This window comes from Tupaia chinensis, unplaced genomic scaffold (genome assembly GCF_000334495.1).
Source record: "Tupaia chinensis unplaced genomic scaffold, TupChi_1.0 Scaffold000054_1, whole genome shotgun sequence".
NCBI classification, from domain to species: domain Eukaryota; kingdom Metazoa; phylum Chordata; class Mammalia; order Scandentia; family Tupaiidae; genus Tupaia; species Tupaia belangeri.
Genome location: NW_006159512.1, coordinates 1,876,550 through 1,891,222, shown reverse-complemented (window position 1 = coordinate 1,891,222; position 14,673 = coordinate 1,876,550). Strand labels below are relative to the sequence as shown.

Sequence of the window (14,673 nt, the reverse complement as noted above, 5' to 3'; positions counted from 1 at the left end):
AAGTTTATCTACATATGTCCACTCTTGGGTCCATGACTCTAGTTCTGCCTCTAGATAGATAGCAGATAGTTAGTAAAACTATCTCATTCACTTGTTCAAAAACATTTATGGAGATTTAGTTAAGTTGTTGTTTTTCCTGTTCAATTCTACCACACCTATTTACAGGCGTGAATAACTTTGCAAAACTAGGCTTACTCCGTTTTTTGCTTTTTTTTTTTTTTTTTTTTTTTTTTTTTTTTTTTTTTTTTTTTTTTTTTTGTGTCTTTCCCTCAAAAACAGAGGGCGGGGGAGTGAGAAATCACCCCCCAGGGGTATAGCCACACTTCAATCCCCTCTCCTTCATTCTCCTCCTGGAATTTTGGGCATGCATACACACATGCCGGCAAAATTTTCAAGCCACCAGGTCCAGGACTCCAACTGTGGTCAGCCATGTGAGAATCCAGTGCCTTAACCACTGTGTCGCCTGCTGGCCCCAGCTTTCCTCAGTTTTAATTGCTCTGAATCATATTTGATCCCTCTGAAAATGACTATGTAATGCTTTCTTGTCCTCGAATTGCAGTAAAATTCAACCAAACTACTAATCTCTTATTCACTGTGTTCCACTTTATGGATTTAACATTAGATATGTTATTAAGTGTTGATTTTTTTTTTTTTGAGAGGATTTTGCTATAGGGCATGTGTGCTCACCAGAAAGACAGAGAGACAGAGAAACAGAAAGCCTCCCTCCTGGAGGATGGCTATGCCACAACCCCTTCTCCATTCTCCTCTCAGGGTCTTGGGAATGAACGTACACGCGCCCGGGGTGTGTTTAAGCCACTGGGTCCAGGATTCGAACCATGGTCAACTACATGGGAGTCCAGTGATATAGCCATTATGCCATCTGCTGGTCCCAAGTGTTGAAATATTTTAAGAACATGTATATTATAACTTCCCATTAAAATCTTAGCATGGGTAGATTTAAAAACCTGCAATCAGGGACCAATGAGTACTATGGTAGTTAAGGTAGCTGGATCCCAAATGGCTGAGCAGTTTGAGTGCCAGACCTGGTGTCTTTAAAAACACACCAGGGTGTGTTTGCATACGTGCCTAAAATCCTGAGGGGAGAATGGAGAAGGGATTGTGGCATGGCCATACCTACTGGGGGATGATTTCTCACCTTATCTCTCTCTTCTCATCTCTCTCTCTCTCTTTCTGGTGAGTACATGCACCCTATAGCAAAAACTAAAACACAACTTGCCATCAGTTGGAACTTGCAGAATTTTTTGAGAGGTTTTTGCCTTAGGGCACGTGTGCTTACCAAGAAAAGAGAAGCCAGAAACAGTGAAAGTGTTATCTCGCCTGTGGCCTGTTACTCTTCCACCTCCCCAGGGGGGGATGGCCATGCCACAATCCCTTCTTCATTCTCCTCCCAGAATCCTGGGCGTGCGCGCGCGCACACACACACACACACACACACACACACACACCACACACACACACAGCATGAGTTTCAAGCCACTGGTTCTGGGACTCCATCATGTGGGAGTCCAGTGACGTAACTGCTACACCATCTGCTGGCTCTGGGAACTCAACATTTTAATTAGGCATTTTGGTTGGATTTTTGAGAATAAAATGGTTTTATCTCCAAAATAGCTTTGAAATGTGTCACTACAAAATAGCAGAAATTCTTGATAGCTTGAACACAGCATATACCATGTATTATGCCCACAAATAAAATATAGGGCCCAGCCAGTGTGTGATGGTTAAGGCGGCTAGATATCACATGGCCAACACAGTTCAAGTCACAGACTCAGCAGTCTGAGAAACATATTGGGCACATATGTGTGCATGCCCAAAAATCCCAAGAGGAAGGGTCAACAGGTAGCCAAAAATCCCAAGAGGAAGGATCAACAGGTAGTGGAGGTTAAGGCAGCTGGATCCCATATGACCAACTTCATGGTTTGAGTCCAGGACCCAGTGGCTTGAAAATCATGCCAGGCACCTGCGTGTGTTCCTAGTTCCATTAGGAGAGGGGACTGCAGAGAGGCCATTCCTCCTAGAAGGTGATTTCTCACTTTCCCTTTCTCTCTCCTGTGAGCAAAGGCACCCTATAAGCAAAACTTGAAGGGGAAAAAAAAATCCCAAGAGGAAAATGGGAGAGGACTGCAGATGGCCTTCTCCCTTGGGGGTACTGTCACCCCCCTTCCCTCAAGTGCATTGGCCCTATAGTGAAATTTTAAAAAATTATGTAATTTTATATATATTTTAAGAGTTTGTTAATAGGGCATGTGTGCTTACCAGAGACAGAGAGGAAAATGAGGAAGCAAACTACCAGGTCCAGAACTCTTAACTGTGGCCAGCCATGTGGGATTCCAGCACCTTAATCATCCCAACACCTGCTGGCCCAATACAGTCATTTTTTAAAAGAGATTTTCACCCTATGGGGCATGCACTCACTGGAGACAGAGATAGAAAGTGAGAAATCACCCTCCCCCTCAAGGGAAGATGGCCATGCCCTCCTCCATTCTCCTCTTGGGATCTTGGGCATGTCCATATGCACGCACATGCACCTTAGCATGAGTTTAAAGTCACCAAATCCAGTATTCAAACTGTGGTCTTCTGCGTAGGAAGCCAGCACCCCAAACACTGTGTCACCTGCTGGCCTAGCAAGATTTTTTTATAATAAAAAGAAAAAACTTGGTCTCTCCGTGAGAGCTAGTGGATTGACTTGACATTTCTCCCAGCAAGAGGTGGCATCTTAGGTTCTTTTGCCTAAATCTGCGGTTTGCCTCTGTAATGCTAATGCAATCAAGAGCATGGTGGAAATTATGACTTTGAAGGCCCTAAGACGTCAATTACTAGGGCCAGCAAGTGGTGTGGTGGTTAAGGCACTGCACTCCCACATGGCTAGCCATGGTTTGAGTCCTGGACCTGGCTGCTTGCTTCCTCACTTTCTCTTTCTCTCTGATCAAATTTTAAGATAATAATTTTTTTTAAAACGGTTTTTAAACTTTTTGTTATTTTGTACATTTCATCACTATACATCTAAAGAAAATTAAAAAAAAAATAAAAGCCAGTTTCTGCCTAGCTCCATTAGATCTTTGAAAATGCCACCTGCCCTGAAGCCACCATGCTATAGACCCTGTGGAAAGGCTGAGCTACCACTAGTTGGATGCTCAAGAAGCATCTTTTCAGATTAAACTGAGTAAAAGGCTTGTGAGATTTTTTTAGATTCAGGGCTAGAGAAACCAGTAGATGGCATAATGGTTACATTGCTGGACTCCCATGTAGTCGACCAATTTGAGTCCTGGAGCCAGCAACTTAAAAACTCATGCCAGGTGCATGTCCATGCATACCCAAGATTCCTAGAAGAGAATGGAGAAGGGACTGTGGCATGGTCATCAACACCCCCTATAGCAAAAATCTAAAAAATATTCAGAACCAGAGTTCAGATACCACATATGTACTTCATCTCTAAATTGAAATACTCCTGAACTCGTGACCTACAGAAAGTTTGAATTTATCACTAAATTTTGGAGTTATCCAGCATTAACTACCATAGTACCATAACCACTTGGTTGGGCTCATAAGACCCTCCCCTGCCACACACACACACACACACACACACACTACCTTTTCGACTTGGTCCAAATTCACACCCACAACCCTTTCTTCTGCAGCAAAAGTATAGTAAGGTTGGACTCTTAGACAAGACCACATGATATAAAATTAACATGTAAATAAGTGCATCTAGATTCTACATAGTTTAGACCTTACATTTCTCTCCCAGATTAGAATCTTTGCAAGTTTTTACTAGGTCCCCATCTATATACTTTAGATTATCAACCCTACCCAGGGGGGATGGCCACACGGCAATCCCGGCATAAGTTTTTAACCACCAGGTCCAGGATTCAAACTGTGGTCGACTACATGGGAACCCAACGACATAGCCATTACACTAACTGCTGGTCCCTGCACCTTTCTTAAAAAGCAAACAAGAGGTCAGCAGCTGGCATGGTGGTTAAAGCACTGGACTCCCACATGGCCAACTGCGGCCCAAGTCTCAGACCAGGCGGCTTGCTTTCTTACTTTCCTTCTCTCTCTCTCTGGTGAATGAATGTACCCTAAAGCAAATTTTTTAAAAATAGTAATAAAAAAAATAATAATAATAGTTCTAAAGAAAAAAGAGAATAGGTTTTTGGGTGAAAAATAAATGAATAGGGATTGTAATATTCAACCAACAATGTTGATTTATATTTTTGCATTGAGATCTTAACCTACACTTAATTCTTTTAAACTATTTTAGGATTATATCTTTAAAAATCTAGTTTTAAAATAAATATCAAGTCATAGACAAATCATGAACAGATGGGTTTATTTCAACAGTAAATTTGAAACTCTTGCTTTAAGCAAGAGTACTACAGTAATTATATCAGGAATAGACAATTTCCTACATTGTCAAATATATAAAAGTTCCTTTTGCACTTTTCTTCAGCACTGATCAACAAGCAGATTCAGTCCACATTTGCTTTGATGTATCTACTGAGTTAACCCAAGCTTCTTCTTCAGAGACTCTGGCATCTCAGGTGGAGGAGGACGAGGGAGTCTGAAGTACACCTTCACCGAGTCATAGATGAACCACTGTAGTGCAGTCAGAGTACCAATCATGATGATACGGGCAAAGAGTCCCTTCCATACACCTGTTTGAACATGACATATGAATGAAACAAATGCAATATACTCAAAAGTATTATTTTATCTTTAGAGAGAGAAAAAAAATCATCCTACCTCTAAATCCAAGTCTCTGGAGGACTTGGGAAGCACTGCTACCTTTCTCTTTATTCAACACAGATACCACAGAATCAGCAGGGTGCGAAACGATTGCACAGAAGACTCCAGCTGAAAAAGTCAAGATAAACAATCCAACATGAGGATCAGTTCAAAAAATATCACATCACAGCCAAAGACCTTTTCATAACTTCAAATAATAATTTTTTTAATTCTTAAAAAAAAATGTAGTTGATACTAGTAAGGTCATAAAGCAGTCTACAATAAAGACCAATCCTTTAAAAGTTTTTATATTCACATTCTAGTCAATAGTTTCTTCCTCTTAAACTGAAAATTTGTTCTTGACAAATCATACTATAAAACAACTATGTAAACCACAGAACATTCTTTCTAGGAACTAATTGTAGGTAGTTCTGAATCCTGAAAGGCATACAAAACTGCTTTATAACCTTTGGAAGATTTTCCTCACCAAAAAAGGCCAATAAAAAAGATGACTATTTATAAATGATTATTTAATAATTTAAACAAGTGTGTTCTAATTAATCCATACCTATGTAACCTGCCACAAATGTTACAACCAGCTGCTCTGCTTTTGTACATTCACTTCGGGGCTTGGGAACCACAAACTTGTACAATGCTTCAACAGTACGTTCAAAGCAGGCAAACTTCATCATGGTGTATGGTATCTGTCTCATCCAAAGAGGAGCAACCCCTTTGTAGAATCTAGAAAAACAAGGGACTTATTTTTACACTATTGCATTATTCATGTACAAGAGATTTTCATCATTAACAGAAGTGTCCGCACACCAGTCAAGTCCTGACAGTGGAAAATGGCAGCATAACTGCATGTCATTTCTATCAGAACCTTAGACTAATGTGCAGGTATATTTATCTCACATGCCAATGACTCAAGCACCTTTGACTGTACAACCAAAAAAGTTGCTGGATGTTTTTTGACTGGAACTACAAGAAACAAGGTTTACAAGTAGAACTCAGTTCAAGATTCATCCACAAAGGTGGATCTAAGGAAGCATGTTGTGGCCTAGCTACATGCAAATTGCCTTATTTATTTATTTAGCTATATGGGGTGTGTGCCTGCTGGAGAAAGACAGAGGGAAAGTGAGAAATCACCCCCATGGGGGGATGGCCACACTGCAATCCCTTCTTCACCCCTCTCTCAAAATTTTGGGCAAACGACATGCACCCAGCATGATTTGTAAGCCACCAAGTCTGGGATTCAAACCACAGTTGGCCATGTGGGAATCCAGGGCCTTAATCACCAGCTTGCAAATTCTTAACATAAAAGAGGTCACAAAACTTAACAAACCCTCCCTACAAAGTTAACACTTAAGTGTTTATTTAGTAAAATGTTTACTTACGCATTTAAGCCTTCTTCCTTATACATTTTGGGAGCTGCATCTCTCAAAGTGTTGGCATAACCTGGTTGGGTTTGAATTCGAACCTTAGCAGCTTCCATAGGAGCGAGGGCAATGTCTGCAAAGAATTCAGCACTGGCAGAGGCAGCCAAATACAGTGAAGTACGCCAGAGATATGCATTCTCCTGAAATGCAAAACACAGAAGGGACATGAATGGCTGTTGCAATGGCTTTTTAACTTCACTTTTAATGACAATTCTACAAAACAACTAAACATTAGGCATTTTACAAGTATTTATCAAACAAGTACATGGCTAAGAATACATCATGAGATTGAATATGTCATCTCTTATAAATTATTAGCCAAATGCTTAGCTATAGCACCCTGTGAATAGATTTTGAACATTTAGGTACTAAATATAGTTAGCCCTGGAACCACACAAGGAATCCCAAACCCTTCTTTAAAAACTCAAAATCCAACTTATATAGAGAATATAGTATTATAAAAAGGGTAATGGAATTTAATAGCATATGAAAGATGAAAGAAATTTCCCGTTTCTCATCCTGTCTCCGCTAAAGCAGTCTTACGATTTGAGGCATGCAACTCACCTTCATTTGATCTTTTTCTTCAGTTTAAAAAAAGGTGAGTCAGAAAAATCTAAGATCTTTTTCTGTCTTAAAAAGTTTAAGTTGGGGATCAGCAGATGGTGTAATGGTTACAGCGCTGGGCTCCTACGTAACTGACTGAGGTTCAAGTCCCAGACCCGGCAGCTTAAAACTTGTCAAGTTTGTGTGCATGCATGCCCCAAATCCCAAGAGGAGCATGGAGAAGGGACTGTGATGTGGCCATGCCCTGTGGGGTGATTTCTCACTTTTTGTCTGTCCAGTGAGTGCACACACCCTATAGCAAAAATATCTCAAGAAAAAAAAATTAGGTTGAGGCGCCAATAGGTAGCATGGAGGTTACAGTGCTGGATGCCACACAGCCAACTCATCCATGCGTCTCAGTCCTTATAACCTGAAAATCACACTGGGCATACATGTGTGCATGCATGCTTATTACCCCCCCAGGAGAGGGAGTTGTTTCTCATTTTCCCTCCATGTCTCTATCTTCTGTTTTTTGTTTTTGTTTTTTTTTGTCAAACTCATGAACCTTTCTAGTAAGAGAATAAAATAAAGTTAAATACTTTAGGTTTTCAACCCCAGTTAAATTACATACCTCTCCAAGCATGTTGCTGTATAAAACTTTAAAGACTTCATAAAAGCCAAACTTGCAGAGTCCCTGCATGGAGTAGCCAATGAAGGTTGGAGCCCATCCTTTAGCCAAACCACGAACACCATCTTCTTTAAGCGTAACTGAAAATCCATTAAATATGCCCTTGTACTTTTGGGGATCCACCTTTATTTAAAAGAAGAAAAAAATTAATGAAACATGACAGACCTTAGTGCATCTCATAAATATTTAACTTTTCTTTTTAGTTCTAAAATAAATTTCAGTAACTACACCAAAAAAGGTGAGTATGTATTAGAAATATCTATACTTTATAAATGGGAATTTTTTTATACAGTAAGGTCTAGCTCTGAGTCAGAAATAAGCCTTGAAGGCACAGTTAAGAGGGCAAAATTCCAAGAAAAATACATAATAAAACCATCTCAAGAGATTTTTTATCACCCAACCCCTAACACTTAGTGAAGGTATATTTCATATCCATTGTAGTAACTAATAGAAAAACACTACATCTCACTATTTCTACCAGTACTAGAAGGGCTAATATACATCACCTTACTCTCCCTCCTACTATTTCACCTTTCTTTCTCTTTTAGGTAAGTAGACTTCTAATCCTGTTTGAGACAAATAAATTTGTGATATTTGATTATTTTTGTTTCAATAATCCTAATTAAAGTATATTCAAAAACTTTGATTTAAGTAAATATGCAAGAGGCTATGCTCATAAAATTCTCATACTCAGATTATGAAAACAAGAGCATTTTGAAAAACTGCGTGTGTTCTTTGCCTTAGTTTTATCGATAGATAAGGGAAATAAATTATTTCCCATAATGCACGAAGACTCATTAAGACATGTAATTGCTTATAAAATGACTATTTAGGAAATAAAGAACTAATAGGCCATAAGAACCTGGCCAGAACTGAACACATTTACAGACAGAGTATGAGACCAAATAATCTACCCATGCTGTTATTTGAAGAGAAGCATTTCATGGATTTAAAATAAAATACATAAAGACCACAAGGTAAAAAATTTCAAGTTCAGGGACCAGCAGTTGGTATAATGGCTATGTCACTGGATTCCCATGTAGTTGACCGCAGTTCGAGTTCCGGACCTAGTGGCTTAAACTCACAATGGGTGCACGTGGGTGCGTGCCCAAGATCCTGAAAGGAGAATGGAAGAGAAGGGATTGCGGAGTGGCCATTCCCTGGTGTGTGTGTGTGTGTGTGTGTGTGTGTGTGTGTGTGTGTGTGATTTCTCGCTTTCTATCTTTCTGTCTGTCTCTTTCTGGTGAACACACACACCCTATAGCAAAAAGTCTCCAAAAAAATATGAGAGAGAGAAATTCAAATTTGGTTTCCTACTAAAATTATTAGCAGTTGTGCTATCTTCAGTTTCTCAATTGTGAAGTTCTCTAAGATTATTTAGAATTAAGTCACAAGTGAAAGATGCTTTCAATGTTATCATCTCAATACAAACCTGCATACGGCATTTCACTAAATCCAGGGGAACGACAGCAGTGTGTGTCAGACCACAACTTAAGACCCCACCAAAGCCACACAGTGCATAAAACTTCATGGAGCCATATTCACAACTGTACTCTGTAATAAGATAAGACACACCATGCATTTTAATATCAAACTCATGTTAAAGGTCATTAACTTACCTCCTGGATAGTTATGTTTCCACACAGCTTGTTAGTAGTTGACTACATCTTACAACTTAACAGCCATGCTTCAACAATATGCTTTAGTCCGGCATGCAAAACAAACCTGCATTCTGCATTTAACCAGATCTAGAGGAACCAATGCTGTATGTGTAGTGCCACAGCTAATAATTCCTCCAAGTCCACAAAGGATAAAGAATCTGCCAGATCCATAGTCACAGCTATACTGCTCTGTTTGATTGAAAAAGAAATCAAGTAAGTATTTCTTCATAGATGATCAAAACCATAAGAATGAAAGAAAACTATGCTTCCCTATGAAACGGTACTACTGCAGCTGAACAGCTTTGGCTGTTTACAATTAGGTGGAAAGGTGATTTTTCTTCCTACTGTAAGTAACGAGAAATTTACTGCTAAATCAAGACAAACACTTAAAAATTATGAGGGTTCCATACCTGTGAGACACTATCTCTCTGATTTTCCCACATTAATTTTTATGACTTTTCTACATTAATGGCTTTACTATTATGTCATACTTCAAATTATTAACCACTGATAAGAGCTTCAGGGTATAAATCACACTATGAGTGAACACAAAAATGTAAAAAAAAAAACAAAAAACAAAACAAATCTTGCAAACAGCTTCAAAGTTTACCCCACCCATTAACCAATCTTATTACCACTTAAGAACTCCTAAAGCATAAGATTAGATATACATAAATTCCTGCAGCCAAATATATTTGATACACAAATGATGTTAGCTTTAACTTTTTCAATCGACAGAGTGACAGTGTAAGGGCTTTTTATCCACAATGAAGACAAAAGAACACACAAATAATTAAAATTTTAAAACTTCAGTTTTACAGAATAATGTAGATTCATCACTCCTACAATTCGGTTTTCAGGTTTCTCTGTACATACTAGGATTTAAAATACACACGATTATGTTAAAGCTGGGCCCAATAATCATCATAAATAAATTCCAAGAACTAAAAAACGAATTATTTTTTGTTGAGTCTATAGTCCTTCTAGGGCTGCAAGTTGCCTCCACCCATCAATGTCATTAAAACGAGAGCCAGTTTACTCGTACACGATTAAGTGGGAAGGTGATTTACCCGTGACAACTAATTTAAAACTTAGAAAATACCTGGGGGCAAGGAGAAATAATAAGGTTACAGAAAAACCAAAGCACAGGTAATGTCATTACAACTGTGGTGGGTACCCAGTGCTTAGAAAAGAAACTTTACCCAATTCCTAGTCTGCTGACCAAGCTGCCTCACTCGGGGAAGATAAGGAGTTAGTAGTCACTGCCTCTCTGCCTCTACTCTCTTGGGGACATGGAGGTCACGAAGGGACGCTGGGTCTAGGCCCTTCCACGCCCTTGAGGGAGGGCCAAGGATCCGACACTGCCTAGGACAGAAAGGGGGACCATCCCAGGGCAAGCAATCGGGCGCTGTCCTCCGTTGCAGCGGACTGGGCGCGTCCTTCCTCGTCCTCCAGGCTGGGCCCGGGCCTCCAGGTTAGAGCGGACCACCCGACCAGGGAAGGGTCTGATCTCACCTTCCACAGCGGCGGCTGCCAGGTTCCGGGAGCGGCGGGGCTGCTCCGGAGGTCCGGCGGGGTTGCTGCGGGGACCTGCGAGGCCATCGTGCACCAGCTGCAAGTGCGGCGCGTTGAACGGGTTCGCCCGCGCCAGGTGCGCCACGGACGAGAACATCTTCCTAGGGGAAGAGGGGGCAGCGATTAGAAGCAGGGAAGGGGCCTGTCAGTGCCAGCGGCGCCCTGGAACGCCAACCTGGGCCTTCTTCCTTCCCGCCTCCGCGCCCTTGAAGAGGTCAAGGCGGCCTTCCCCAAGGAGGGCCAGCTCCACCGGGCCTACAGCCAAAGCAGCGGCCCCACAGGGACCCGGGCTCTGCTCCCCGCACCCATTGCGGGGAAGGCCGGACTACACTCACTCTCTAAGATGGCGAACACCCAACCACTCCCTCGGCAAGGCTGCGGCTCACAGAGACCGAATGTCCTCCGGGCCCTCAGATCTGTGCCCTTCGCGCGTCGTCAGCGTGACTCATACAACGCGTCACTACTGGCACGTGTTTCCCATTGGTGGAGGAGAGCGCCGAGGCTGTACCGTCATCACGTTCTCCTAGCAACCTTAGCCCCACCTCCGCCCACCCGAGCTCTTCCGGCCCGGCTTGTGCGCAGGAGGATTCGTTCTGCGCAGGCGCGCATTCCAGCCTGGGTGTTTGAGTGCTGTCATGCTTGGGCCGGTGACCTGCTCTTGTTCCTTCACCTTCAGGTGTCTCTCCTTGACGCCTGGGCTTTAGGTCTTTCCGTTTACATGATCCCCAGATGTAGTAATCACTTAAGTGAAATATTGTCTAGGTGCTGCAGTTAGAACATCAATGCAGTATTTTCTATCAACATGTGCCGTTACAGTCATTTTTTTTCCAGTTCCTTCTATTGACATAAAACATACGCATGTCTGCATTTTCTGTTAGATTTAATGAGAATATTTTAAAAGGAAATGTGCAGCAAGAACTCTTAAGACAGGCCAGACAACTTGCTGCTTCATTGCAATAGTCTATAAATCACTTTAAAATATTCAATAATACATTGGGATTCAGGAGAAACTAGCGTGAAAGTATCTGACAGCAGATTGTGTGTGCATGCTTAATAAATTTAGAAAATCTGCATTAGATTCACTACAACAGGGGAAAAGCCTATTTGATTTAGAGGGAGTACAGTAGGAATCAAACCTGTTAGAATTATGGCTTTTATATTTTCCTAGCTCTTGATAAAGTAAAACTTTGAAATTTACTTGATCTCTATGAACCCGTTTCTTAACTATACGATTGTAGTAGGGTGGGCTTCATGGGCCTATATCTGTGCACTTAATTAGTACCTAATGCTTGGTTTAATCCTCTGCTGTCACCATTTTGAAATTATGAGCAAGAGTCCTCACATTTTTTTGTTGTACATTGGGCTCTGGACTAGCTCTTCTAGTCATATATACCTGACAGAGTTTATGAGAACTCAATGAAATAATGTACAAAATTCTACAAAAGATACTCTGTTTATAAAAAAAAAAAAATGGTGTAATGGCTACGTCGCTGGACTCCCACATAGTTGTCTGTGGTTCAAGTCCTGGACCTGGCAGTTTAAACTCACATCAGGAGTATGTGTGTGCATGTCAAAGATCCTGAGAGGAGAATAGAGAAGGGATTACAGCGTTGTCATCCCCCTACGGGGTGATTTCTCTTTTTCTGTCTCTCTGTCTCTCCAGCAAGTACACGTGTCCTATAGCTAAAATCTCTACTTCGAAAAAGAAAATTTTTTAATTTAAAAAATAAATAAATAAAAAGCTCTTATCATTCAGGCAAGATTTCTAGATTTTCTCATTTAATTTTTACTTATTAGTTTATTTTAGTTGTGCTGTAGGGCACGTGTGCTTGCTGGAGAGACTGAGAAAGTGAGAAATTAGCCCCCAAGGGGGACGGTTATGCCTCCTATCCCTTAATTCCTTCATTCTCCTTTTGAGATTTTTGGGCACACATGCACTCACATTTGGCATGTTTTTTCAAGCCACCAGGCCTAGGACTCAAACCCCACAGTCAGCCATGTGAGATCCACCTGCCTTTACGTTATCATAGGCTGGCCCACTCTCCCATTTAATCTTCAAGAATGGAGACTATTGCCTATTGCCCCTACATTACAATAGGGAGCCAGCAGGTAGCTTGGTGGTTGGGGCACTGGACTCCCACATGGCTGACCAAGGTTTGAGTCCCAGACACAGCGACTTGAAAATCACACTGTGTGTGTGTGTGTGTGTGTGTGTGTGTGTGTGTGTGTGCGCACGCATGGGACCCAAGTCCTGGGAAGAGAATGGAGGAGAAGTGATTGCAGCATGGTCATTCCTCCTGGGGGGGATTTCTCACTTTTCCTCTGTCTCTCTCCTGGGCACACACACGCCCTATGGCAAAAAGAAAAAAAAAAAAAGCTACAGTTGGGTATACATGGAGGCAATGGATCCTCAAGTAAGGCCTAATACAATATACAAAGTTAAAAGAATGAGGAAGACCATCGACAGGGAGAAACAGATTACATTTTCATTTACTGATCAACAAGGCTCCCAGATAAACCTTGAAAGTGCTCACTTTTCTCAAGTATGGCAGACCACTTTTGAACCTGATACTACCAATAAGTGACACAGGTAGATTCTGGGCACTTAAGAAGTGTGTGTAGGAGGCGACTGGTTTGCTGAGAGGACCAAGGGCTAACTTGCAGGAAAGGTAGCCGACTGGCAGAGAAGAGCTCTGGGGCCTTCTGTCATCACATTCTCCTTGCAGTCTTATTCCTGCCCCCAGGTCCCCATCCGCCCTACCTCTTGGCGTTTTCAGCGCAGGAAGAATTTAGGAGTAGAGGGAAGGGAAGTAGTGGCAGAGAAAGTACACTGACATTTAACAGTCCAGGCCTCAAATACCAGTCTGGGGAGTTTTATCTTATGTAGACAAAGAAAGTCACTGAAGGTTCCTCTGCCCTCTCTCTTTTTCTCGGAATTCAACTGTCATGGTACTTTTCCAATTTAGAAATACTCTGCCATGGGCCGGCAGGTGGTATGGTAGTTAAGGGCGCTAGACTCCCATGTGGCCGACTGCAGTTAGAGTCCTGAACCAGAGGCCTGCTTTCTCATTCTCTCTCTCTCTCTCTCTCTCTCTTTCTCTCTCTCTCTCTCTCTCTCTCTCTCTCTCTCTCTCTTTCACTCTGCCCCTCTCTGGTCAAATTTAAATAAAGTTTAAAAAAAAGAAATACTTTGCTATGAAAAAATGAAATATTATGTGAAAACGTGCCATAATAGTGAATCCTCTCCCTCTTTCCCCCAGCCCCAGATGAGTTTACTGCACTTTTTCTGCTAGAGCAGCTGTTTGCCCTTCGGCAGTGCTGCACGGACACTTGGCCCAGGACAGAGAAGTTGATGGAGGATACCCAGTGGTAGCTGAAGGAGCTGTGGGCCCAGCGCCTACTCTATATCAACAAGGTGCCCTTCAGCTTTGGAAGGCTGTCTAGTTTTCTATTCCTTAGCTAAGGGAGAGCCGGAACAGGTTTTGGATATTTGAGAAAGTCATATGCTGTACTGTTGCCATTTTAGAAAGCTCTAATGTGAATTCAAATGATTACTTAAAGCCAACAGTTTTAGGGCAGTAGTTCTACTGGCCATTTGAACTCTTTGTACAGTGTCAATTTGTTAAAAGAAAAAATATCTCAAATAAAATATGAGATAACATTTTAAGACTTCCAGATCAGAGAAGCACTTCAAATTATTTTGTTTGGATTAGCTTTTTTAAATGTAAAGCAAATGCTTGTTGCTTAGATATTTTGTTAATTGTTATTTTCATGCTTGAGTTCTGTGCGAAATTTTCCATTATGTCCATTGATAGGAAAGTGACAAAGAAAACTCATAAGTGAATAGTTAATTTAGGAGTGTTAACATTAATGCTCAATAAACATATTCCTTGTGATTGTTTTTTGTTTTTGTTTTGGGAGAGCTTTTTTTTGTTTTGTTTTTTGTTTCTTTTTGCTTTTTGGGTTGTTTTTTTTTTTTTTTTTTTTTTTTAGGGGGGGCGGGTGCCCTCCCAAAAGG

The 14,673-nt window shown here is 41.2% G+C and overlaps 1 protein-coding gene and 1 non-coding gene across 3 annotated transcripts; both read right to left on the bottom strand.

The window, feature by feature from the left end:
* Positions 1 to 4,337: 4,337 nt before the first annotated feature.
* Positions 4,338 to 11,115, bottom strand: SLC25A3 (solute carrier family 25 member 3). Of its 2 annotated transcripts, none has more exons than XM_006141368.3 (8): positions 10,991 to 11,115; positions 10,596 to 10,756; positions 9,145 to 9,269; positions 7,363 to 7,542; positions 6,147 to 6,328; positions 5,318 to 5,490; positions 4,768 to 4,878; positions 4,338 to 4,679 (listed from the first exon to the last, which is right to left on the bottom strand). In XM_006141368.3, exons 2-8 carry the CDS (start codon positions 10,750 to 10,752, stop codon positions 4,519 to 4,521), a joined length of 1,089 nt encoding a protein of 362 aa, XP_006141430.1. In that variant the 5' UTR covers positions 10,753 to 10,756; positions 10,991 to 11,115; the 3' UTR covers positions 4,338 to 4,518. The 2 variants fall into 2 exon arrangements, with proteins under 2 accessions (XP_006141430.1, XP_006141431.1); XM_006141369.3 differs by lacking the exon at positions 9,145 to 9,269 and adding an exon at positions 8,852 to 8,973.
* On the bottom strand, positions 5,562 to 5,804 carry LOC114009790 (small nucleolar RNA SNORA53). Its single transcript, XR_003551179.1, has one exon. It is a non-coding gene; the product is annotated as a small nucleolar RNA SNORA53 (small nucleolar RNA).
* Positions 11,116 to 14,673: the final 3,558 nt, after the last annotated feature.